At 36.7% G+C, this 27,493-nt stretch overlaps 3 protein-coding genes across 9 annotated transcripts in view; 2 read left to right on the forward strand and 1 right to left on the reverse strand.

The window, feature by feature from the left end:
* The window catches only part of CSK (chloroplast sensor kinase), a 37,297-nt gene extending 34,771 nt beyond the window's left edge, over nt 1–2,526 (forward strand). For both annotated transcript variants that reach the window (XM_088983700.1, XM_088983701.1), the window contains 2 exons: nt 38–311; nt 1,791–2,526. In XM_088983700.1, coding sequence (XP_088839826.1) covers nt 38–311; nt 1,791–2,036 — 520 coding nt within the window. In that variant the 3' untranslated portion in view covers nt 2,037–2,526. The remainder of the gene's footprint in view (nt 1–37; nt 312–1,790) is intronic.
* A 3,953-nt stretch (nt 2,527–6,479) lies between these two features.
* On the forward strand, nt 6,480–14,853 carry LOC148853744 (lysine ketoglutarate reductase trans-splicing protein (DUF707)). Of its 6 annotated transcripts, none has more exons than XM_088983707.1 (15): nt 6,480–6,836; nt 8,159–8,279; nt 8,403–8,514; nt 8,730–8,888; nt 11,386–11,490; nt 12,366–12,449; nt 12,542–12,657; nt 12,804–12,905; nt 13,179–13,292; nt 13,404–13,460; nt 13,846–13,912; nt 14,006–14,059; nt 14,152–14,226; nt 14,309–14,344; nt 14,518–14,853. In XM_088983707.1, exons 2-15 carry the CDS (start codon nt 8,251–8,253, stop codon nt 14,629–14,631), a joined length of 1,224 nt encoding a protein of 407 aa, XP_088839833.1. In that variant the 5' UTR covers nt 6,480–6,836; nt 8,159–8,250; the 3' UTR covers nt 14,632–14,853. The 6 variants fall into 6 exon arrangements, with proteins under 6 accessions (XP_088839833.1, XP_088839834.1, XP_088839828.1 ...); XM_088983708.1 differs by having other exon boundaries at nt 6,484–6,836; nt 8,139–8,279; XM_088983702.1 differs by having other exon boundaries at nt 6,497–6,852.
* A 1,747-nt stretch (nt 14,854–16,600) lies between these two features.
* LOC148853745 (protein DEHYDRATION-INDUCED 19 homolog 6-like) lies at nt 16,601–23,086 on the reverse strand. The gene is made up of 5 exons (XM_088985661.1): nt 22,721–23,086; nt 21,779–21,921; nt 19,849–19,926; nt 19,430–19,671; nt 16,601–17,025 (listed from the first exon to the last, which is right to left on the reverse strand). The coding sequence occupies exons 1-5, from the start codon at nt 22,797–22,799 to the stop codon at nt 16,923–16,925; spliced, it is 645 nt and encodes a 214-aa protein (XP_088841787.1). The 5' UTR covers nt 22,800–23,086; the 3' UTR covers nt 16,601–16,922.
* Between the last annotated feature and the right edge of the window lie 4,407 nt (nt 23,087–27,493).

Consider the following 27,493-nt stretch of genomic DNA (forward strand, 5'->3'; position numbering starts at 1 on the left):
CTCCCTTTTGCTTATGCATTTTGTTTCTGTCAGGCAGACCATGCAATATATCTGATGTACTAGTAGAGTTGGTAGGAGCTGTGGTTCCTCTAGCTCATAAGCAGCAACGCAAAGTGGAACTCAGCGAACTCTCACAGTCTTTATATGTTGCTGTAGAGGAATCTGCTTTGCGCCAGGCACTGAGCAATTTGATTGAGGGGGCACTATTGCGAACCCATGTTGGGGGCAAGGTTGAGATTATGTCAACTAGAGCACCAGCTGGTGGTGTCCTTGTGGTAATAGATGATGATGGGCCTGATATGCATTATATGGTAATTACTTTTATTTTTTATGAGTGATATGTTAATATCTATTTGCATTTCTTTTCTTCTTTAATAAAGTTGTTCTTTTTTATTTATTACCCAAAAAATTACTCTTTTTAACTATCAAAAAATGGTGATAACTTTTTCCCCCTTTCCAATTTGCAAATGGATTGCTAGAATGCTTTGTCTAAATTATGACTTGAAGGATTGTGTCATACTTTCATATCTAATGGGTAGGTTTTTTCTTTTTTTTTTTTTGGTGAAAATAATAGGTAGGTAGTCTCACCTAGTTCATCATGAGACATGAAACTCATGCAATTTCTACTTAATTGATTTGTTATTAATTTAAGCATCGAATGAATATTTGTTGCACCCAGAAAATGGATATAAGCAGCCTTCATCATCTGCTATACACATGACACACAAGTGGGAATAGGCAATGTATTAACCCAACTAGATGATTGACCCCAAAACAGCCCAACTAGATGATCTATTTTGTTCTTTGTACAATAAGATATACATTTTTGGTCTAGTGAAAGGCTTTAGACTAGGGCTGCAAGTTGGGTTGCCCAATGTGAAGAATTTCAACTACATCAGGCTTGGGTTAGGATTTGGGCTCATTGAAAGATTAACAAATTTCCAACCCGACCTGACCCAAGTTGCAGCCCTACTTTAAACCTAAGTGTTGTTGTCATCCAATTAGGTCTATATTTAATCTGGATGACCAACTACATTGGGTGGATTGTTATGCTGGAGATTCTGATTTGGTGTATCACAGCCATACTACCATACATATGGATTCTCTAGGGTGCAGCAGATGCTTTCTAGACTGGCATAGGAAAAGTAAACCCGTGCAATGCATGGATTGAATAGTAAATTGGTTAGGTTTAAGTTGGCAAATTTGGGTTTTGACATCATTTCAGATCCAGGCCAAGGTCCATGTTTAGGGTTGGCCTTGACCTAACACAATCCATCTCATTTATACCCCTGCTTTATTAGAGAGATTCCAAAGAGGTTCAAAGAGACTGAGTGATGGATTTAATGGGGGAGGGGAGATGTTACAAATATTCACTGTTGAGAGAGAGTGAGTTTTGGGAACAATATTATTACAGAGAGTAATGGTGGGTTTTATTAGAGAAAGTTTAAGACTTGGGAGGGATTTTATTGAGACATATACTTTTAATAATTTACTTCAAAAATAAATAACCACATGTATGAGAATGAGAGGAGAGAGGTTTCTACGAGCATTTTGAGGTGAGAAGACTCTTGGCCTCCCTCTTTCCTCTATATAATATTGATACACATTTCTAAATTCTAAATCTAGGATCATTAGCTTTTTGTTGTGGTGTGTATATGCAATTACTCAGTCTATCTTTTTCTTATTATTCATTTTTTAAAGTTGCACATTTACTTTACCTTACACATCTCTTCGATTTATTTTATCAAATTTGAGTGGATATTTGTGTGATTGTGTCCATTTTCTTGCAGACACAGATGCATTCACTTACACCGTTTGGGGCAGGCCTTCTATCTGAAGGTATGGTGGAAGACAACATGACTTGGAACTTTGTTGCTGGGTTGACAGTGGCTCGTGAGGTACTGGAGAGTTATGGGTGTGTTGTTCGTGTTATATCCCCCCGTACTCCAACTGCAGTCCTTGGAACAGGTGGAACCCGTCTGGAACTCTGGTTGCCTTCTCTTCCAGATGCATCTGGATCAATTGTCTCAGCTTAAGAAGTTTGACGTAAAAACTGGTGTTAACTATTGGAAGAAGTAATGCCAAGTAGAAGAATAGTCGAGTAGGTAGCTGGAACCATGATGAAGTTTGGAAGATTCAGGTGGTGGTAATACTCATTTAAGTCCTAGGGGTTTTATGTATATAACCATATATGTAATTGAAGATTAGATGTGTAGCCTGTATGTAAATAATATGTTTTGGGGGTTATTTGAAATCCCCCGTCGGTGATCAAGTTCATTAGGTTTTTAATCAGAAGCTCAGGTTATATTTAATTGCGCTCACACTGGGGAGGCACGGATAAACAATGGGCATTTGTTTATTTATTTTGTATTGGGGTTGGGGCGTTGTTTTCTCATTTTTTTTTCTCTTCATTTTGCTTGTAACTGTAATGTAACGAGTGGGGATGCAGATTACAAAGCATGAACATGGAGTGTTCGTTCTTCTATTCAGGTTTCAATGAAGTCCCTTATCTAGCTATCTTGAACATTTGTATTGTATTAGGCAGGGTTAGGAATGAAAGGAGTCATTGGAAATTTGAAATCATTGACTTGATGCAGAGCAAATCAACATTGATTTTATGACTAGGTTGATCTTGGAGGTGGAATGTGGTTGGTTCCGGAGTCAACCTAGGAGCCGGCAGCAGACCATACACCCAGGGCAATATCTATGATGCCGGGCTCCTCACCAAAAGTTGGACAATCAGGATAAAACTAGGGTGGGCGTCGTAAGGCGTGAGCCAATTAAGTTGAAATGGATCAGAAGTGATCACTCTTACTGTTGAGGTGGAAACGGAGAAAGGCAAATAAAAAGCAAAACCTAGTCACCACCAATGGCTACCCTCAACAAGAGAGGTGAGGTTGTTTTGCTTATTCTCCATTTCCATTAGTTTCCTATTCTTTCTCAACTCTAATTTCATCAAGTCCAGGTTGTGTATGTGTGTGTGGCTTAGGCTGGGTTTAGGTTGGTAAATCTGGGCTTTGACCCCGGGTTGAGTTGGTCCCCACTCCCCAGCTAATGAGCCAAATGCCTAGGTCTTCGGATTAGGTCTAAGTTGACCCTAAACTCAACCCAACCTGCTTAAGTTGCACCCTTACTTAGCTCTATAATAAAGTTAAGCATGCAACTTGGGTGGGTCGGGACAAGTTAGACATGGGCTTTAGGCTTGGGCACAGCTCAGCCCTAGGTAAAGCCCTTGTATAGGATTAGGTAGGTTAATCAGCTTTGGAAATCTTCTTGTGCTTTGCATTTTTATATTTCCGAGCTTCATTGCCGAATTAAGAAATATAATAAAAGTAAACTACCTTCAAAATGTCATTACATAATATCTATTTTATTGTCCTTTATTTGACATGTTAATATAAGACACTTTATGGCTTTATATATATATATCAAAAGCATCTTGTATAGTCTTCTTATTAGTTGGTATTCACTTGAAACATTTTCCTGTAACCCTCTCTTACCAGCTTGTGCATCGTATTAGGAATCCTCACGGCTGTGTCATGTGTGTGTAAACATTTTGAAGACAGTCCAGAAAATTACAAGATTTTCTAGTTTTGACTCTCCTACGTTCTTCCAGACTCCCACTTTACAATTTGGTCATTAGGTTATAACTAAGTGAAGCATGTTTGACACTATACATAGAAGTAGAACCACGTGGTAAAGGATTTTAATTGAAAACTGGTGAGCTCTATCAAATGCTCAATTTGGTGCCACTTAGAACTGGGTGCATACATTAATATTGCAGTTGAAATGTGAAGTATACGTTTACAAAACTAATGAGACATGCATGCAGAAAGCAATAAGTGATTTAATTCAGCCACTTCAATTGTTATCGAAGGTTTAGGTCCCTTATAATACATGTTGCCTACTTATGTGAACTGAAGGAGCTAACTGCAGGAGGCTGGAGCGGGTTAAGACTTAAGATTTAAGATACTATATGGCCTTTTATTTTTGCACATTTGACCTTTCCCTTTGTTTATTGCAGATACTTAAAGCTCAGTTTGGCGAAGGAGCACAAATACAAATATGTAGGATGCAGAACCCTGTATTAAATATATTTATACAGTACATATTTGCATTTGTACCCTTTCCAAAATGAGCCTAAATGTCTAATTTATCTATATGTATTTGATTGTTATTCGTGTACATGGAATTCTGGATCACGTTCCAATAAATATTGACAGGCCGACACTGACTAGTTTATCATATCAGTGTGTTTCGGTTGCGGTAACGATGTTTTCGGATTTCTGAATTCTCCACTTCTCTTCTAAGTTTTAACATTAACTCACTCTTCAGAGAACTCAAGTCTTGCTGAGGATTATTAATATTGCTTGAATTGAACATTAATTGGTTGCAGTGCAATTTTATTTGCACCAGTAAAACAATGCAAATTCTGGTTTAATTTTATTTTAAGTTTTACTTTATTTGGCTTCGGGTCTTATTTTATTTCATTTATATTGCAATCAAATAAAAAAAAGTAAAATTTGAAATAAAAATAAATCATAATTTACAAGAAATCATTTTCACTACCATGATTTTGGTTCGATCAATTGCAACCAAACACAGCAGCTTATGTTGTATTGCAAATACCATTGGTACAGTCAATTAATACTTGATACCCTCCCTCTGTCCAGAAAATTTGTTTTAGCTTTACAGTCATTTGCACCACCTCAAGCCTCTAGCCTCAGCCAGTTTTAGTGTTTTACATACTGGATTCTTCTTGCAGGCAGATGATCCAACGTGGCAAAAATGAGAATTTTCTTTCCACGTGGCAAAGAACATCTGGGAAATTGGCCGGATCAATTACTGATGCAATAATTATTTCAACTTCAGATTCATTAATTAAAGAACTAGCACGCATCTAGCAGATTCCTCGTCCTTCATAACTATTCAGTATTCACTGAGAGACAAAAGCAATAAATTCACTTAAAACTCTCACATACGGTGAGAGGGTACGAGTAAAATTAAGGTGACTTGATTTTCTGAACCCTTTTTCTATCACTTTGTGACGGGTATCAAAGACTTCTGTAAAACTCAGTTACTCGACTTCACCTGTGTAAGAAATCTGATATTATGCAATTTTTTGGTAAAGATGTGGTGGGATTCATAAAAAGGCTATAAGACAAAATTGGAAATGATATCTCGGGCGGGGTAGAAGAAAAACAAGAGGCTTCAAATCAGCCCCTCACAATAATTCCAAAATCATAATATCAGTAATGAGGATGTCATCATTGAAAAATATTTTTAATACACGACCGAGGCCCTTGCTACTAACATCGATGCAATGCCATGTAATAAATTGAAGGTACAATTCTTTTTCTGATTCTTTCTGCCTTTTTCTTTTGTTTTGGTAAAATACATATTAGCATCCTTTATTTTAGGGGTTATGTCAAATTCTCAATTACCCATTGAATTAAAGACCCCCTAACTTTCAGATTCCAACAAAGAACCCCATCTTTTGTTAAGTCGAGTGAGAAAATAAATTAATTTATTAAAATATTCACTCAAGAAACTTCTATAAAATGAAAATTGCAAACAAAATAAGAAGAAAATGGGTAACAGCATGCTATGTAGCCAATCATAAATTAACAGGATAGTGTTTCATACACATGAGACTTTATGGGAAAACCTAAGCCAAACGCTACACACACTTCTTCAAATATTAACTAGTCAGAAAATGGGTAAAATATTCAATTTTGATTGGGATAAAAAGTTATTAATATCTATTAACGATTTTTTTTTTTTGAAATTCCTCCTCGTCCCATTTCTTCCTATACCAAAAAATGGCTCCATTTCTTTCAATTTGCTCTGTGTAGGTAGGGACGTCAGTACTCAATAGGTTGGGTTTAGTGGTAAATTCGTTCTGACCCGAACACTATCAGGTTCGGGTTTCAGGCCAGGATTGGTTGAAGTGAATCCATATTAAATCACATCTATTGACATTGCAACTTTTTCCAAAAACAAAATTGCAGCATTAAAATATCTTTATGTAACAATATAGTCTTGATCGAGTTTAGGTATACGGGATGGATCAGGTTGATAATGCTTTGGAAGTTGGAACGGATTGTAGTTGAGCCAAACCCATACCAAATTTGACCCACAACCCTAAATATAAGAATCTCAACATCCTCCAAAGTTCAAAACAAATAATTATAAAAACTGTCCCAGAAAAGAGAAAACACGTCAAATCTAAATATATTCTAATTTATAAAGACAAAGGCTTTCAAGTTTCAATACCTTATATTGGATCTGGCTCATATGGGTCCCATGAAAAAAAGCCCAATTTTCTTAATTAATAAAAAAAGCCCAACCTAACTTTAAACATGAACCGATGAACGGATAATGGGTCCCAACTCCCAAATGAATTACGTCGGAATGGTTGACACGTACTAAGTTGGAAGTTGGGGTGGTGATTACCCTAACTAGTATTTGAAAATTGAAGGCAGCAAATGAAGCCGAAACCGTTTGTTTTCTCTTCTCTCTCTCTCTCTCTCTCTCTCTCGGCGTGATAAACTATCTTATTGTTATAAAAGTTCACGAGAAAATCACACCTCTATTTTCGTAAAATTCCACTATTCATTCTTTTGTATTTTTGCTTTTTTCCGGCAAATAAAAAGGAGCGGGAGGGAGCCTGCTTCTTCCTTTTCCTGGTGTTTTGGCCTTTTGTTCGTGTTTCAAAACTAATCACTAGTCACCAAGTTGGAGTGTTGGGAAGGACTGGAGCTTCTGCTGCTGGACCTTTTCTCAGACTCTCGGAGACTCTTATCATCGTTGTTTCTCGTGATTTTCAGCATTAGGTATCCATCCACTTCAGTGAGTGATCTTCCTCCTTGTTTTTCTTTTCTTAGGGTTTCTCGCCGCTGGACATTTCTTCCTTCTATTATATTCGTGGCGCGTTTAATGTTGTTTTTCTCTTTTCATAATTGTATTAAGAGATGGTCATTAGAGCTTTTGCTGCGTTGGGATTTTGTACAACAGGATCTCTCTCCACTGAACAACTGAACAGAACGGAATGGTGAAACGAGTCTTAGTAGATGATGATGATGATGACTTTGCCTTTTTTTTTTTCCCACTTTAGTATCTAGTTTGTATTAGTTCGATTAAAAGAAAGTTTTATTTCTAGTTCTGTTCTGATTTCTCAGTTCTCCGTGATCGGTATAATTCCTTCCCTTCATAGATCCGCCTTTTCTTTTCACAAGTTTTTGATTTTATACGTAAGAACCGTAATTCTTGTTGTTGTGAAACCAGAGATGATATTCATAAAAATAAAAGTGGCTTATAATCAGGGTGCTAGGTATTTGTTTCCTTAACTTGAGGGGTAAATCCTTGATCCTTCCGTGTATTCAGTATCTTACTTTATAAGCAAGTAGCACACTAGCTGTTTGTTTTTGTTGGTTTTTTGGGAACTGGGTTATACGTGTATTAAATCATTTGTAACTATTGGTCAAAAAGGGCACGTGATTGCTTGCTCAAGTATCTGCTGTTAAGGGACGCAATTGGGGGTGAGGGAGGGTTTCCTTTATTTAGCTTTGAAGTTATAAGTGGGATGCAAGCACATGGATGCTTGTCTATTGAGTTTATAGAGTTAATGTCATGGAACTCGGAGAATGGTTTGGTTTGAATTCAGAAGTTTTGTTTTTTCCCATATAAAGAGGCTTTGTTGTTTTGGAGAGCACATTGAGATATTTAGTGTTTCAGCCAGTGAGTCTTAATGTTTTCTGTAGGTACTTTTAGATGTTCTTATCTGGAGGGCTGTAGGGAAACCGTTTCTTTTGCTATGAATAGGCGGAAGATAAATAATCATTAGTACCATCTTATGCACTATATCTTTATGACTTCTGTTGTAGTTGCTTCTTTATGGAACTAAACCTGTGCTTGTCTTTTAGTTTCTGAGTCCCTAAAATCCTAGATAAATACCTTCAATCTTTGGGCTTCTGTATTTCTGAAATCATAGTATCATAACTGTTGTTTTTGCTCTGATACATGTTATTTCTCTTATCAATGTTTCATAGTTGGCTTCAGTCACTATCTTAATTTGTGATTGTTATGTGATTGTTTCAGATCCTGTCCTTTTTGTTGCATTTTTTTTTCGTTGACAGACTGTGCTTTGTTTTTCAAGCATTGACAACTGCAGACTTGTTGAGCAATGTGGAGCAGCTCACAGTTTCTAGGTTGTTGCTTTATTTGTTGTGGATATAGAATTAGAAGATCATGAGTAAAATGGGAACTCTTGGACGCAGGTTCAGACCTTCTAACTGCTTTCTTTATGACAAATAGTTCATATTTTGGAAATTTTGAAGTCCTAATTTTTTAGCTGTGAAGGAAATCTTATTTTCTGAATGTTGACCTCTTGTTGGTTGCAGTGGAATTATAAGAAAACCAAACGAGAGTATGAGGCTTATTATCACAACTTTTGTTGGGGTTGTTTTTGGATTTTTGATAGGAGTATCCTTTCCGACAATATCATTAACTAGGGTAAACAAACCTTATTTCATTAACTAACTTACTTATTACAATCTTTCTTTCATTTATTTTTGTGCCCATCCACACGTGTCTGTCTGGGCTTTTATTCATCTTATGCTTAATCAATTAGTGGACTTCTCATTTCTTTTTACTAGCCCCTCATTCATCTTTGCTGATGTTATTCAGTAAGGGGGATAATACTTGTTAAATGTGTCTGAATTTGGCAGCTGAACTTGCCATCCAGCATTCTCCCTTCCATTGATCTTAGTTACTTTGACGATAAGAATTCTGGGCTTTCAACTCAAACATTTCAGCATGACTGGACTTCTGTAAGTAGTAACAGAAGCGGCTCATCTCAAGCTCAAAACTTAAGTGATACATCCAAGGTACATTCTTTTTTAGATAATCTTAATGCAAGTTATTTGATTTTAAATGATGCACCAAAAATAATACTTTAATTTCAATGTCTTGAAACTGTAGTACTGTTAAAGTGCATGCTCCAACTGTTGGTGAACCATGCCTTTCTTCAGAATGACAGATTTTTGGAGTCAATTAACCTTTTTTCCATTATACATCGATAAAACTACTTGCATTATTACATGTGAAATTATAGGTAGGAAAGTATATGGGATTGAACCGTCTATTATCAGGTAAAAGGACTTTATAAATACCACCTGTTAAGAGCTACTAATTAGGTTTTTAATACTTTTCTCCAATTTCATAAAAATATGCTTTACATACATTCAATGGTAGTGCCTTATCTTTTTTTCTCCGATAGAGTTTCTCCATTTACTGTAGGCTCATATGGTTCAATTTGCTTGTTTTTTTCCCCTTCTTCAATGACTATTGGAATGCTAAGGATAGCTTCAGGAATGCTGCATGTTTTCCCTAGAAAATCCTTGATCCTTCTATCTCTCATATTTGTTTATTGTCTCAAGACAATTATTTCTCCAGGTTTCTAGAACCCGGTATTTTTCATTTTCTCATATCATCTTCAGCATTAAATTTAACCCTGGAAGCTTGGTAGGAACTAGACCACTAGTAACAATAGACAATAATGGGAATAAAGATCTCCTGAAGAAATTGAAGGAAAGTTGAATTGATAAAAAAAAATGAAGACGATGACAAGCTTGAAGTCATTTTACTTGGCACCCAGACTCTTGCTGTACAGTGGCACAGTTTGTAGAATCAATGCCATATAGTTAGAATAAGACTTAGATGATGATGATGAACACTGCAGTAGTTTAAGAGCTGTTGGGAATAATGAATTTATGCAAGAAGCCTTATTGGAGTCCTGGTAGGTTTGATAATGGGGTGCATTTTGGTGTGCTAGTATTGCATTCCATAGTCCATCAATCTCTACACTGTCTGGACTTCTCTACCCTATCTATCTGCCTCTCTTTGATGCTAAATAGAAACTCCTTGAAATGATGCAGAGCAGCAGAAGTAGCACATATGTTTGGAACAGTTAATGGTGGAAGTGAAATAAAAATAGCTCCTATATTGAGGTCTTTCCATTGTAATGGTGTTTAAGAAATCTAAATGCTGAAGCTGATAGCTTAGCTAAGAAGGGTGTTCTAAAGGTTCTTTTGTACAGACACATCTCTTTTCCTCCCTTGATTTTTGATGCTGAGGATGGGTTTGTAAGGCAATGCATGTTATTTTAATTACATTCTTTTTCTCTCTGATGAAATGGCATAATAATGATAAAAATCAATGAAGTCTTGCTAAGAAAAGCCTGTTTATATGTATATTCATACTGCTTGCTTTCTTTTTTTTTATTGGTAATGAATGGAGCTTTATTATCTTTGATTAAAGAATGATATATAAGTATAGATGCATAACAAATAAAAGATGTGTCTAAAAACCCCATTGTTTGGGCTACAGCAGCTACCCTCCCACTACAGTTATGTTATCTACAAATTCCCAGGGGGAATCAATCCGCAATACAACTGAGTTCTCTTTGCCCCTTGTCTTGCCAAAGTACCAGCCATATACAGTTGGCCAATCTTGGTATCCAGGTAGATGACATTCAACTCCCTTGCCAGCTGTTTTATCTCCCTAATTACATGTCTGTGTCTACAAGGTCCCATACTAGACACTACCCATCATGAGCCAAAATGTCAATCCCATCATATAAAAAGTATAACATGTGAATTGAATTATACCATCAGATCTCTATATTTTACTGATTTATCTAGCCTCATCCCTTGTTGTATTGTCATCAGCTTTGTCCTTATTGAATCATCTTGATCAATGGGCCCAAAAACTGCTGTGTCCATTGCTGCTCTTGAAAACACTTCCAACTCCAGAATTGCCTGGACTTCCAAAGCTGCATCCATCAAAGTTCATCCTAATTTTGATGGGAGAGGGAGGAGACCATGATATGATTAAAAAGATTCTTCTTTTCTTTTTCCTTAATGAAATAGTTGCTTTCTTAAAAAGAAAAATAGGAGATTCATCAAAAAAAAAAAAAGAAAAATAGGAGGCAGAGGCACTATTCTATGAGATGCTAACAGTAATTATTTCTGTTTATGGGGCTGATTTTCTCTTAGGTTTTGATGGAAATTGGTAATTGTAGGCACTGATGTTTTTTATGATGGAAAATCAGCATATTAAAAATATTACTGGTATGGCTTTGAATATCTGGTTAATGATTCATTATCATACAGCAATCTGATTTGATAATCAAGTTCCTCTTCAGAGCACTCAAGGAATGCAAACTAAGCTTATAAAGTTCTGTAAAGATGCACTGTATGTTATATTTAAGTATGCAAAGAAACATATTGAGTTATTTATAGCAATTTCTTCAGAAAAGCCAGCAGGTTACCGTAGTCGATTGCTGTGCTAATATTAATTGCACTCCTTGTGATTTTGATGCAGATATGGGTTCCAACAAATCCTCGAGGCGCAGAAAGACTGCCCCCAGAAATTGTTGCTTCTGAGTCAGATTTCTATCTTCGAAGGTTATGGGGGAAACCTAGTGAGGTATGCTTTTCGTACCAGAATCTTAATGTGAAAGATAAATGTGATCTGTAGTTTTATTGTTCTTTCCATATTCTGTAGTCTTTTTTTTGTTTGATAATTAAGATAATGTATGTATTGTGGCTTCTATTTGTGAATTGTGAGTACTTGGTTTACATTGCTACAAGTATGGTGTTCTTTTTCAAGTGCTTCTGTAGTTGAAAAAAATATATTCTGGTGCTCAACGTTCTCTGCTTGTCCTTGTCCCCTTTTAGTCAAGTCAATGTAGTATTGTGTGCTAAAGGATAATTTCTTTTTGGTGTTCTGGTGTCATTGTTGTTGAATAGCAAATACAATAGTGAGTTCTATGCAAAAGGTTAAAAGAAGAATGATTAAGAGGGGGGGATGCTTGTGTGAAACCAGTGTTTTAGAAGTGCAAATTGCAACAAAAGTGCAAGGATTTTTAGAGCCCGAGGTGCAAGGTGAGGTGCTTACCTGAACAAGTGGGGGCACCTATGGAATAAAACAGTAAAAGGGAAACTTAAGATTTCATAATATGCATTTGTAAATTCTGAAAGAAGTAAATCCTGGTCGATGTGCCTAGAAAATAAGACTTCTCTGTCAGCCTTAGGAACAGTGGAATTAAAGACTCGGATAATCAACCATAGCTATTCTGCCTCATTCACCTTTAAAACATATTTAGTGATGAAGGTGAGGCAAAATATTAGGTCTATACAATTGGGAAAATAAAAGATCCATTGCATGTAAATTAATTGAAGAATTAAAGAAAATGATATTCTGAAGTTTTTTTATTGATAGAAAAGCTCTTGTTCTATGTATCCGTATGCCTTGAAGCGTGTTTCTTTTCAATTGGTTTTGATCGTTTTTTACACTTACAGGACCTAACCATCAGACAGAAGTATCTTGTAACCTTTACTGTTGGTTATGAACAAAAGAATAATATTGATGCAGCAGTTAAAAAGGTCAGTGAGGAGTTTGTGTATATCTGTGTGAGCATGTTTTGACTCATGTGATGTGGGTGTTTGTCTTGGTCACTTATTGTGTGCTACTGCAGTTTTCAGATAACTTCACCATCCTGCTGTTCCACTACGATGGCCGGACTAGCGAGTGGGAAGAATTTGAGTGGTCAAGGCGTGCTATCCATGTTAGTGCAAGGAAGCAAACTAAATGGTGAGGATTGAGGGATCACTGCTACTACTAGCTTTCTATTTCTATGTTCCTGGTGGTGGATTCCTGATTTACATGTGGCTGGTATCTTTATGTGACGCTTATTGTTCCATAAATCATCTAAATGCTTTGAAATCTTTTGGTCCAAGGTGGTATGCAAAACGGTTTTTGCACCCTGATATTGTGGCACCATATGACTACATATTTATCTGGGATGAAGACCTAGGAGTTGAGCATTTTGATGCAGAAGAGTAAGTCTTTAACATGGTTCCCTTTGTTTTAATGAGAATGAAAAATCTGAAGTGATGGTGACTGTCATGGGACTGTCCAATTCAAATACGCAGAACAGTGGGATCTTTAAAATAATATTTTCTTTAGTTAGCATCTATTCTCAATGCTAAACTGAAAATACTATTGGACCATAATATGTGATTATTATGGTGACCTTCATGCTAGCTAAATCTTATTGAGAATGCAGTCCATGCACCTGGGAATTTAAGAATTCTTTTGCCCCCTAATTGCAGATATATAAAACTGGTAAGGAAGCATGGCTTGGAGATTTCACAGCCTGGTTTAGAGCCAAACAAAGGGTTAACATGGCAGATGACAAAGAGGAGGGGTGATCGTGAAGTTCACAAGTAAGAGTAAAAATCCTCTTGTCAATCTACTCCTCTCCCTTAATTTCTTTTTTTTGCCAAGATGAATTCGTTTGTTGTTGACTTAACTTTTTCTTCCCCAATTTTTACCAGAGAAACGGAAGAGAAGCCAGGCTGGTGCACAAACCCCCATTTGCCACCATGTGCAGCGTATGGACACTCATTATTGTTGTTGACTTGTCATTTGTTGTCATGTCAAAATTATCATCTAAAGGTTTTCTGAAATCTGAATACATCATTTAGAGTTCTCTAGTTGACCTTTCCAAATTCAACCATTCAAGGAGATGCTGCGCTATATTCGAACATATATTGGACCATTAATGAAGTTATGCTAGATTTCAAGTTCTAAACTAAATGGCCATAAGTGCCACGTGGCAAGGGCTATTGGACTCAAACTTGCACCTTGAATGGAATATCTAGCTGCCCTTGCTGAACAACTTGTCCCAGCAAATCTATCCTTTACTTTTCACCCCTGGCCCTGTCACTCTTTCCTACTGTAAATAAATATTCCTAGTTTGTCCATTTCTACATGCAGATTTGTTGAAATCATGGCAACTGTGTTTTCTCGAGATGCTTGGCGTTGTGTCTGGCATATGATACAGGCAAGGAGCAATTTTGTATTTTGTTGATTCAATTGGTATTGACCCAATTGTTCCCTCCAGTTATTAAACACCTTTTGTTGTATGTTACTACAGAATGACTTGGTACACGGATGGGGGCTTGATTTTGCTTTGAGGAGATGTGTAGAGGTGAGCGTGGCATTCAATTTGTTACCAGGCATTATTTTTCCTCATTAATTTATTAAGCTTCTTTTTGGCTTTCTTTTGATTTTATGAAATAGCCTGCTCATGAGAAAATAGGAGTGGTAGACGCTCAGTGGATTGTTCATCAAACTGTTCCCTCACTTGGGAATCAGGTAAAGTAACCATCAATCACCATGCATATATAATTTGCAAAAGAAAGAAAACAAAGAAAGCTTAAGCTGCTTCTTTTCACAGGGGCAAGCACAGAATGGGAAAGCACCATGGGAAGGGGTATGCAATACATCATTAGCAAATTTATTTTGTTCTAGTTCTAGTTCTACAATCTCTCTCTCTCTCTCTCTCTCTCTCTCTCTCTCTCTCAGAGACACACACACATGGCATTTGAATTAATGATTTATCCATTTTTTGTACTTGAAATTCTTCCACCAATTCATTGGTGTCAGGTGAGGGAAAGATGTAGAAAAGAGTGGACAATGTTTCAGGGCCGGATGGCGAATGCAGAGAAGGCATATTACAAAGAAATGGGAATTGATCCTCCCAATTCAACAACCCGATAGGTGAGTAGTAATGAGAGTGACAGAAGACAACCCGTAAATGATAGTGAAAGGAAGATATAAGCCAAATGAAGGCCAGAGGAAGACATAAGCTGAGGGTGTACAGCTCCAAGTACCATTATGCATTGTGCTTAGGATTTTACTGGTTCAGGAGGAAGAGAAAGGAACCCCTACCATATTTGTTTAGAGTAGGCTTCTATTAATAATATATAATTTTTTATTTCATATCCAGAAGAGTTTATTCCTGTGGTGCTCGAAATTGGAATTCCTATTGCTGGTGCAACGAATTAATTCAGTTGCGTACAAGCAATGATGAATGAAATAGATCCTTTTATCTCCCAGTTCCAATCCATTTTTATGGGTTACTGGGGGGAGGGCTATTCGTGTTGTGCAGCCTCTGACACAAAAAAAGGGAAAATTTCCCCTTGCCACCAAAAAAAAAAGGGAAAACTTTGCTAGATTGTGCTTGTACAGACAAATCCATTGTATTTTCTCCACGTTGGACGGTTAACAACCTCCTGATTTGTGGGTTTCCAAGTGCTAATTCTATAATTGGCAGAAAAAAAGAATCAGAAATATATCATGTTTTTGTTTTTTATCCCATATAAATAAATAGCTGGAATCCTGGATCTACCCTTCAATGAGATCCACCATGCCCATCGTATCGATAAATCATCTTGAAGCATCATCTTAAATCATTGACCTTGCTTTTGTTGCATCAAATTTGGTCTATTTAAAATTTTAAACGTTGGGGATCCCAAGGAATGGGACAAAGGTGGTTGAGGTTAAAGTTCAACTTGTCATGCTTCCTGTTCTGAAATCGATATGATTCATCCTAGATTCTGTTTAGATGAAATGATGAATCAATTTAGGGCTGTTCATAAATTTTATAAACCGACCAAATTAATTAAACTAGACTGATTTGATCCGAAGCGGTTGGCATCGGTTTGAGAAATGTCAAAATCGAAATAACATGTTCTCCATCGGTACCCCACAGCACATCCGAACCGTGTAGTGGGAACAATGACAAGTATGGATTCTATGGAAGATGCTGAGATGTGTATGTAGGACGCGTGTGATACTGATGTGATCTCGTAAAAAAAATGATTTGGTGTGGTTGTGATTTATAGTGTTGAAACCCTCGGTCCATCTCACGTTTTAATCAAAGTACAATGTTTGCTATTTATTTATTTTTTGTTAAGTCTTTTCTTACAATAATATTTAATCAAAAGAAAATTGTTTAAAACTCATCATGAGTTTTTAGTATCTCTTAAATTCATCACAATTTTTCAAATATCTAAAACCCACCATGTCACTTAGACATTAAACAGACTAACAGTGTTAATATATTATCATTTTAACCTTCACAGAAAAGTAAAAATATATACAAAATAAATTAACGGGTATTAATATATTACCATTTTAATATTTAGACATGAAAAAAAAGAAAAAACTCAAAAAATATTTTCAAATATAAAATACATAAAAACATAAAAATTACAAAAATATAAAAAAAATTTAGAAATTGCAAACAAATAAAAGTTATTTTCAAATTATAGAAATTATAGAAAATTGTTGTAGCATCTAGCAATAATTTGAAAATTATTTTCAAATTATAGAAACATAGAAAAAGTTCAAAAAAATATTTCCAAATATAAAATACATAAAAATTACAAAAAATATAAAAAAAAAATAGAAATTGCTAACAACTAATAATTATTTTCAAATATTTTGCCTGCAGGCGGAAAATCAAGAAGCAACCATCCACAATTTGTCGAACATATGTGATATCGCAGAGACCATGTGCAAAACAAATCTCTTCGACCCCCCAAGTCCCAACCCACGTGGCCTCACGGCTTAACTGTCCAACGAGTGATTTACTGTGTCTTCTTTTCTTAATCCATGTCTGTCTACTTGGTCCACCGTCCACCTAAGTAGACAGATATAATAACAGTAGCCAGTAGGCGCTATAGAGGTTGTAAGCCATTTCTGCAAAGCATTTATATCAATGATTGAAAAACATAATGTCTGGTTGTACTATAGAGAGAGAGATAGAGGGGGGAGATATACAGATACACATATACACTAGAAATGCCGGTTGTCTTGGTTATTTTTCCAAGAACCCTCTTCCACAAGAGTAAACGTAGCAGCTATCTAATATCCTAAATGCATACACCGGCAAGAAACAAGGTGCCTGTTGGTATCCTCGTGTTGCCCTCCGCGCTCAATGGCAGACATAATTCCATTCCATCTCTTCACTACTTTTTCAAATCCCGCTCCAGTTGCAAAGGGTCTTAGAAAATGGTTGATAAGATCAACTGCTGACAGAATTCAGCCCTCTGGCTTCTCTCTTTGTAATCCTGTTCCCGAACTTCATCTGATGTGGGTGGTTCCACGCTGCATCAACAAAAAATTGCATCAGCCATATCCTCTAACAGATCAAGTCCTAAAACAAACTACCTAGACCTTTGCTCCTAAGATTCTGGTTACAATGAGGACATTAGGAGGAAAAAAAAATGGAATTCCCAATTTCCCACCTATAAATACATTTTCTGAATTACCATATTACATGAATTCCTAGACCATTCTGTTGGAGGCAGATCTCATAAATTACAGAGGGATTATATATCAATGTGTTGACTTCATTTGAAATTACATTAATAATGCAGAAGGACCATTCTTGAAATCCTGATATGACTTTGGAGGGTGTTCACCAGTATGGATGATCTTATTTTATGAAACAAAAACAATTGTGACATCAGAAAAAAGCAATGACAAACACCCATTCGTTTGCCAAAGAAAAATAACTCTTGGAGGTGCAAAAGTGATAGCTATATACTTACGCAAAGTAGTCTACCCTAATTTATGAATCACCTTATCTGAACACATTTCATTCAAGGATCCATCATAGACTTGGAACAGGTAGGCCAATTAGTCCATGTTTTGTCAGTTTTCACACACAAAAAACACGTGCATACACAGATTTGATGTTATCAGGAAAATGTGCTAAATCAACTAAAATCTGAATTATAACTTCTAATTCCATGTCTATTTTGTTTTGGGAAATAAATCCTATATGCATCACATTTCGGAAAAGGCTTCACATAGAAATTTCAGTATTATACAAGTAGAAGAGATCTTACCACCTCTCACGAAGCAAAAAAGAGAGGGAAAAAATAAGAAAACAAGCAATATCTTTCCAAGGCAGAAACATCCATTATTTTCTTTCTAAAAAATAGAAAAAGAAACTATACAACACATTATTTTCATTCTAACTATTTTATCTTATTCTTACAGTATTTCCAGTGGTTTTGCCTGTTTCTACAAATTGCAATTTTATCAGTATGCTTTTGTCCATTTGACAACATTCAATTTATGCAGAAAAACCCAAATCGATGAAAAAACAAAAAAAAGGGGGCAAAGACAAGCTTCAAATGCTGACCAAGGCAGAAGGATATTCATTCCTTGTACAAGGCTCAAGAACTTGAATTGTTTTCTGGATAGGAAATGGATACCACCCTCCCTGGGAATTCTGAAACCTCTTATTTGCACCTTCCGCTTATTGTTACTCTAATCCTCTGCTTGCGTGGACAGTCAACTGTCAATATAACTTACACCTTGTTTTTATCCACTCACCACACCTCACATAATTTTGCTTCAAATATCACCATTCCACATTATTTTTTGCTGCAACCCCAAAGCTGGACCATACATAATCTATTATCATGTCATCTTTCCTGCTACTACATTGGCTTCTCTAAGACTCTTCTCAACTTTATTCATCCCCTAATACAACTTCCTCAACATTTGATTTCAATATCATAATGCAGATACGTATTTCTTCAGATCTATCCTGCAGGAACAACTTCCAGTTCTATGTCAATTGTGAATCTCAATCTCTGTGCACATATTTCAGATTCCACTTTGACCAATACAAGCAATAAGTATCCAATAGAATTTTTCTTTGGATGATAAATCATCATTACATACCATTAAGAAAAATTGGAAGAAACAATATTTCCTTATTTATTGGAATTCCAAGCTGAAAGTGATCTTAGCATCAGCTAAAAGTAGTGGTTTATAATAACTGTTTCACAAGCCTTAGGTAGATTTACTACTTTCCTCCTTCCCCTCAACATCTCTGGTCCCAGATTTCATCATCTTACGATATTTCCTTCTGGTTTACAGGAAAAAAAACACTATAACTTTGGTTCACCACAAAAATCATACTTCTGAAAAAAAAAGGAAAAAAAGGCATGTAAAATTACTGACAAATACTAGACACTGAAAAGACATTAACAAACACCAAGGGCAATGACATGAATCAGGTGAATCTGAAGTTTACAACACAAGGATTAAAGTGCCCTTTTGAGTTCCAAGGATTAACATGTTAGTCAAGCAAATTTGGCAGAGCACAATCAGCACTGAGAGACCATATGCAGGTTGCAGCACAACTGCAAAAACAAAGAATGACCACATTTGCTACAATTCTTATATATGATCTCCATTTGTGGTACAGCAAGCCATGTCTTCCAAGAGGCAGGTGGAGGTATTTAATAAGTTGTTTAGTACATGGCATGCTCCAAAATCAATATTCAACTCCTTCACATTGCATACAGGTGGAGGAGAATTTATCATTAATTCATTACTATGCACTCCATAGTTCAATATCTCTGGTGGTCTTTGCAGCACTATAACATAATAATAGGAAAAACAAAGCATGCATTTATCTAAGCTCTCAAATATCTGATTTTTTCTATCAGCAACTCTCAAATATCTATTAGTTGGAACAAGGGGATACCGTTTTTCATCACAAGTGGCAGCCACATCATTTCTAGGATTTGCATCCTGGACACCTTTGGTGTCTGGAAGAGCCACAAGGCAGAGAAATGGTGAAAGCAGTGGATCAGGTGCAGAACCTAGTGTGTTAATCCTTCCATTTGTTGAAGTAACACTGAGAAACGAGCTCAATTCTCGTAGTTCCTTGCCAAGCATCGCTGAACTATTTGTTGATAGGCCTGATCTTTGAGATTTTCTCCTCCGCTGCCAAAAAAATTTATAATAATAAATGCATTGAACAAAACTGAATGATGAAACAGGATTCATGTAGCTGACCCCATATAGATAGGACATGACTTAGATGATGATGATGATGAGCTTAAATGCATAGCCTCCTATTTATTAATTGTATGCCCACTGTTCCCCCATTTTTAATTGTACCTTGAACAAATGTGAGTGCTGCACTGTAAAATGTCCAATCATATCCTTGCCTAAATTTGCCGCACATACTGGGCATACCTGCAAATTGCAAAATGGTAGTGATTATTCAAGTTGGTAAACCTCAATCTAGATCAAGAGACCCAATATGACAATTGGAAAGTAACATTATGAGGCTAATTAGAATTATCATCAACATCAATCTATAACCTTGAGGATTGAAGCATCCAACAGAAGAAAAGGATTATCCTCTGTGATATGTAATGTTTCCTTGTCCACATATTCAAATTGTTAGCATTAGTAACTGATGTTTGCCTGCCAACTCATTCACCAATACTTGAAACCATGCTTTAGAACCTACATCTCAGGATGTCTAAATACTGGCTCAGAGTCCTATTACAACCAGATACAGTAACATGCTTAGCATACTGGTTTCTGACACCATACTTATCTGACATTATATTAGATACTGGCATACTGCAAGGATACTTTCAGATGTTTGCCTGCCAACTCCTTCACCAATACTTGAAACCATGCTTTAGAACCTATATCTCAGGATGTCTAAATACTGGCTCAGAGTCCTATTACAACCAGATACAGCAACATGCTTAGCATATTGGTTTCTGACACCATACTTATCTGACATTATATTAGATACTGGCATACTGCAAGGATACTTTCAGATTATACTTTATGGAAGGAATACTTCTAAAACTCTGTAAATTTTATATTTTAACAAATCATACAATTATAAATTTAAAGATGTTAGAATTTATGTTAGTTTTACATAACTATCAAAAATGGTATCTAGCTTAAAAAAGTATGATATTTATTCATCAATCATGCAAAATTATGGTGTTACCATATTATGTGGGCATATGTGCCCTGTCTCTCAAGAAACAGAGTTGCATCCCTGTTTCCTGTATCTGTATCTGGGCATCTTAGGGTTACACCATTCATGTGAGGATGAGGCCTATGAATGTACTGATGTGGCAACAGAACTTCCCATTGTAACATTTTATTTATTTATTTGATTTCTTAGGCACCATTTTGGTTGTTATATTAAACAAATTGGTTTCTCGATCTATATGCAATGTTTTAAAAACTGACCCAGTACATGAACCACTTTTCTGTCTGGTGGTGGGTCAGTGGTTTGATTGTCAGGGTCAGATGGGTCAACCTGTGACATCATAAACAAAATAAAAAAAATGTAAAGAGATAACACATCATATACAGAAAAATGTAATGAAAGGGCATGCCTCTAATAGTATATATTCATAATATTAAACAAAAATAAGTGTGATAAATGAGAACCATTAGCTAAAAATACAATAAAAAAGGAGAATTAATCATGACCAGTGACCTGCTGACTGAGTTAAGTAGTTCAGCAGTTCAACTGGCTAGGTCACTGGATTGTTGAGTGTTGACCACGGTTCATGGTGAAACGGGCCCAGAAATGTGACCAAGTGGCAAGTCAAACGGTATGATCTTTGACCATGGACTAAAAACACTTGTTATATGTTATTATTAATTATACTTCCTAGTCTTTTCATTCAATTAAGGGTATTTAATTATTCATATGGTTATGATAGTGTACTGAAGATGTTCCCCATTCTTATTGAAGTCAGTTTTACCTGTTTTTATACATTAGTACTTATCGACTCCCAAAGCCCAAAGTTCATTTCATAGACAAGCTTGGCCATGTGATAATGTTGGAAGGGTGGGGATCAAAAACTCCACTTCGTCTCTAGAAACAGAATCGACAGGAATAAATGATTCTCTTTTGGGGTTAATGTGCAGTGCTTTCATCTTTTCAGTTATTAATTTACTTGTCTATGGAATTTTGTTTTCAATTCCCAGCCAAAAATTAAAAAACCAAATAAAAGGAAAATATACCAAGTAAAGACAAGCAAAGTTTGAACACTTCACATACCGCATTTTTCACATCAAAACAGTGCTCGTCCTGCAGATGAGCACAAAGCACATGGATTTCAATCTCTATATAACAGAAAGGACATGGAAACCAAGCCCGTATGTCATCATCCCCTTCAGAATCATCGAAACTCAAGTGGTTTTCTGTTGATACAGAAACAAATGTCAAATAGGTAAGACGTTGCAGGAGAGTCTCCTACCTCCTACAAGTTCACAATTGAAGGGAAGATCACAATCTAGAAACTTCAAAGCAATAATGCAGACTGAGTTTATTAATTCCATGCAATAGTTTGTGAAAGCGCAGGATAAAGGGAGGGAAAGACTTGCAAACAAGACACTTTGGATAATTGCACAAACAGTGTATTTTCTTGGGAATCGTACAATCATATGAAGTGTTTCTCCTTCTTAGTAATTAACCAGGATAAATAAATATAATGGACCGACTTATAGTACAGGGAAAAGGAAGAGGAAAGTCAGTCCAAAAGGATGTTTCTACCACGTAATCCAGCCAAAGACATCCTCAGAGAACTTGGACAACTCGGTACCGGGTACCCAAAGAGGTCCAAGTTAAATATGTGCTTAGAGAGATTTTGTAGATTCCGAAACGAAAAAGAAATCAAAACCCAAGTGATAATTGCAATAGAGTTGCCCTCCAAAACATCAAAATGGAGAAAATGTTGGAGAATGTTTCAATCCAAGCAGTGATCTCACTCGGGTAGAGTGTTAATAGAAACTAACAAGTAATAATCAACACCGACAAGAACATCGTCCTTGTGGACACCAGTCATCTCTAGAAATGATTAAAACCCAAAAAGATATAAAATTGATTGAAATACTAAGTAAAAGGAAGGATCTAGAATTAATTTTTTCTTATTAAATAGGTAAGTCCGGTAACCCAACAGAAATTATCCTAAAAGAAGGAATGGGGGAAACGTGGTTATACCAGAGTTGAGTCTGGCGGCTTGCATCGCAGTAAGGTGCTTGTTGGAATGAACCCTAGAATCCCAGAAATCGATGTTCATGGATGTCAATTATCACGGCAAAGAGATTGTGTTCCGGCAAGGAGATTGAGTTTTCAGGGAAGCAAAAGAGACAAGGAAAAGGCAGTGAGAGAGGATCAGAGGACCCCTCTATCTCTCTTTCTCTCACTAGTGTTGTTGGTGCTCCCCCTACTAGCCGTCTGACAAAAAATCGAAGGCTTTATTGCATATATCATACACCCACACAAAGACGTAGAATAAAATGTTTTACACGTGGCAGTTACAAGATTTAGAAAAGGTGTTAAAAGAAAAGGAAACCGAATTAAGCACTTGGCACATGACACAAAACAAAACAAAATAAGATAGACGACACATTTCATAAATTAAGAAATTGAAAGGAGAGAGAGAGGGGGATATTAAATTCAGAACTTCAGAGTTCAGACATTCATTTATTCATTATTTGTTTTCTTCTCTCTACTAACAAGTAACAATTTCTTTGTCGGGAAATTCCATGGTTTTGTCTCTTAACCTTTAATTCCTCATCTTCTTATTAACTATCAATTATTTTTTAATCTATTTTATTTTGCATAATAATTATCGTGAATTAAAGATGAAAAATCCATTAAAATAACCTTAAGTTTTGGAGGAAAATGATAAATGGATTAATTCTTACTGTTTAGAAATTATCATTAAATATTTTTAATTTTTTAATAATTAATTAAATCTTTAATATTATTAAGGCTTAGTTTGATATTATTTTGTATATATTTATATTTATACTTCTTACTGAGCCTAATATTTCATCAATATCCATTCACATATCAAACTCGTCTTTTGCTTATCCTACTCTTGTGTACATTTGTTTTTAGGACGCATGGGTCACTGTGCTAAGAGTCATTCATCTTTATAATTTTTTCCTGTTTTATCAAAAAAATAAAAAATACCCACCCACATATGACACTATGTAACATAGAATTTTTTAAAATCTAATGAATATTATCCATTTGTGATCAATTTTATTCCTATTATTTATTAAAATTTTAAAATAAAACTTAATATTGCCCATATTCACCAAGATTTATAGAACCCTGTGAAAGCATACAGTTTGAGGTAAAGCTAATTGTTGACAATGAATTGAAGCAATGAAACATTTGTATAAACAACCTTGATTATAGGTGTACCATATATGCAATAGGCTGGGTTGAAAGTGATAATTCAACATCCCAAATATATAACTACATTGAGTTTATGAGGTTAGAGAATGTTCAAAACCAACAGATAAGCGTTTTTTGTTTCATGGTTGAGTTGAAGAAATAGACCATTTCAGGATGGTGGACGTTCAAATACAGGGTGGTGTAGCATATGACTGTGAAATGAATTCACATCTGCGCCACAGCACATCCCCACCTTGTATCGCTGGGAGATGGGAGATGGGAGATATTCCCAATACAAGGTAGGGATTTGCTGTAGAGCATTGTGGGGCGCAGCTGTGAATTCGTGTGAAACATACTTTGTAAAGACTACATTCGGATTCTTTCACATTGGAGTGAATGGATCACCTGCCGATAAAACACGTTAGGATTCTCTACCAATTTTATCTCACACACACTGTGAATCTCATAAATGATAGGTCTCACTTTTACGGTGGCTCCCATCTCAGTTTCATAATGAGATAGTGAGGTATTAAATCACGTTGATAGAGGGTTGAAACATGGTTCGTTGGTAGAAAATCTCAAATCTAACACGAGTGTCCAATCAACCACACATATTGCATGTTATTACCAATTTTGTATGTATTTAGTTCTGGTTATATTTATTGAATACATCTTTTGTATTTATATAATCCAGAAAAATAAAACTTTATAAAACGAGAGAGACACACAGAAATTGATATTTGCTTTTGTAAACAGCAACACTTACCAATATACATACTAAGGCCATTGCTGATGGGTGCCTGTATAGCAGCATTTACTCAATAAATTTAAATGGAACCAAACACATACTATTTATTATTATTATTTTTATCAAGTGTCTTCGTCACTCATTATACTTTTGTCATTTTGTGCCCAAGTAAATAAACACATTGCGATTTGTCAAATACATGTAATGTTATTTACTATGGTGATGCGTGGCACAATTTAAACCACCTGATCCAAAACACCTGCTTTAATGGCGAATAAAAAACTAGACGGCGCCATGATTTTTGCGCTTGAGTTTTGATGAGTGTAGATTTGGCCCTCTAGTGGAATTGTGACATGTGGCACCTCGTGACAACTAGGCAAACACCCAGTCAACAAACTTACGAAGTTGGTGACCCATCCGGGCACCAGTCTGGCCGGCCTGGCGTGACCTGTGCGGCCTGCGCGACCTGATCGACCTAGACCAGCCTAGCACATGATCCGGCCAAGCCGCCCATAAGACGCCCACCGATAAACTCGGCGGCATACATACCCCACGAGCTCGGTAGCTTACCAGGGAGATCGCCACAAACAGTTCGGCAGAGCTCATCACAGGGAGTTTGCCACCAGACAGCTCGCTATAGGCAGCTCGCCACTTGTAGAGAAGTTCGGTACAGGAGTAGTTTGGCATATCGCAGGAAGATCTCCTACCTGACGACCTGGCCTAGACACTGACCCGCCGACTGACACAGGCGCCGACCTGACGACCTGGCCTAGACATTGACCCGCCGGCTAACACAGGCGTCAACCTGACAACCTGGCCCAGACACCGACCCGCCGATTGACGTAGGTGCCACCCTGACAACCTGGCCCAGGCGCCGACCTGGCGCCTGACACAAGCGCCAGCCTGACGACCTCGAGGAGTTCACCACCATACCCCGATTCTGACAGGATGTCACAAGTCTTACCATTTGGAGGCTTTTCACCCACCTAATCCGCGAGGACACCGGTATATAAAGACCTCACCCCCCAAAGGGGAGGGGGATGAAAAAAGGGAAGTAATCCCTGCTCTCTAGCTCTCTCGTTTCTCCAATATTATTTTCAAAGCTCTCTACAATCAGAGTGCTAACTTAAGCGTCGGAGAGCCCCCGTCGGGAAAATACCCCTGGGACATCTGATTCAGTTCTCGTAGGTCCCTCAGCTCCCGCCACCTACAAAGAGGAGGAAAAGATGGAGTTCTCACAGGTCCCTCAGCTCCCACTGCCTACAAAGGAAAAAAGACCACCTCATGCTGAGGGCAGTCGGATTGCGCCGCACTCGGGAGCTCCACCATTTTCTAAGTCACCGGCCGCCTAGTAGGGAGTTCGCCACCAGGTAGCTCTCTGCCATGCAGTTCACCACCAAGCAGTTCGCCACTAGGGAGCTCGCCACCAGGTAGCTCTCTGCCACGCAGTTCACCACCAAGCAGTTCGCCACTAGGGAGCTCGCCACCAGGCAGTTCACCACCAGGGAGCTCGCCACCAGGCAGTTCACCACCAAGCAGTTCGCCACCAGGGAGCTCGCCACCAGGCAGTTCACCATCAGGCAGTTTGCCACCAGTCAGTTCGCCACTAGGGAGCTCGCCACCAAGCAGCTCGACACCAGGCAGTTCGCCACCAAGCATTTCGCAGCCAAGGAGCTCGTCACCAAGCAGTTTGCCACCAGGCAGTTCGCCATCGGGCAGTTCGCCCCTAGGCAGTTCTCCACCAAGCAATTCGCCAATAGGCAGTTCACCACCAAGTAGCTCATCACTAAGGCATCCCACCACCGGGTCAAATAACGAGGTACTTAGCCAAAAAATTTCACATCACAAAACATTGGTATGTGGCCAAAAATAGTTACATAAGTTTGTTTCCATTCACGTCGAACATGGCTCACTAAAGTGGTACATTAAAATAGGTATGCATGTTAGGCTGTTAGCATGTGGGTGAGTGAGATGAATTTATCCAATATTATATATATATATATTAAATATATTTTTAATATGATAAAATAGGAAAATTCTCATATTTTCTAGTTTATAATAATTTATATTGTAAATTTAAATTTTAATAATATTATAATAATTTTTAAAAGTTAAAATAGTTTTTAAATTTAAATCTTTTGAACCAACTGATTAACTTGATACGATTTGACTTGTCAATTTTTACTAATAGTTGGTCGGTTTTAAGTGACCAATTCTTTAACCCAACCAGGTTGGTTTGATTGGCTAAACACCTTACAACTGAACCAAACTGACCTATGAACACCTTTATTAGACATAAAAATATCCAAAATACCCATACAATTAATATTAGGGGTGGTTTTTACAGAAAAAAATACAAATTTTATAAGCAATAAAATATATATAAAGTTTAAAATTACAACTTTACCTTTGAGTGATTGATATGAAAGACAAATTAAAAAAAAAAAAAGATCAAAGGATTTGAACTAGTAATTCATATGAAAAAAAAATTGAAGAATAAACATTTTGATTAAAATTTACTCCTTTGACATTTTAGACATGTTGATGCCTCTTTTAAAAGATTTTAACAAAAAGGATCTGCAATTATGTCAGAAAGTTTAGAAAAGTGATTACAATTACCAATTTTCAAAAAAAAAAAAAACAAACATTTTAACAACAATAAAAAATTTTAACAATTTATCTGTTTTCTTTGGTAGTCGTCTTTCTCGGTTCTCGGCTTCAAATAACGAGGACACGAAGATAAGCATAGAGACAAAAGCAGACAGGAAGGTTCAAACATTTAAATAATAGAAATAAAAGGTATGTTGTAGGAAAATGAATGTGCCACGCCCACC

Source organism: Nelumbo lutea, chromosome 4 (assembly GCF_056320005.1).
Source record: "Nelumbo lutea isolate HS-2025 chromosome 4, American lotus-T2T, whole genome shotgun sequence".
NCBI lineage: Eukaryota > Viridiplantae > Streptophyta > Magnoliopsida > Proteales > Nelumbonaceae > Nelumbo > Nelumbo lutea.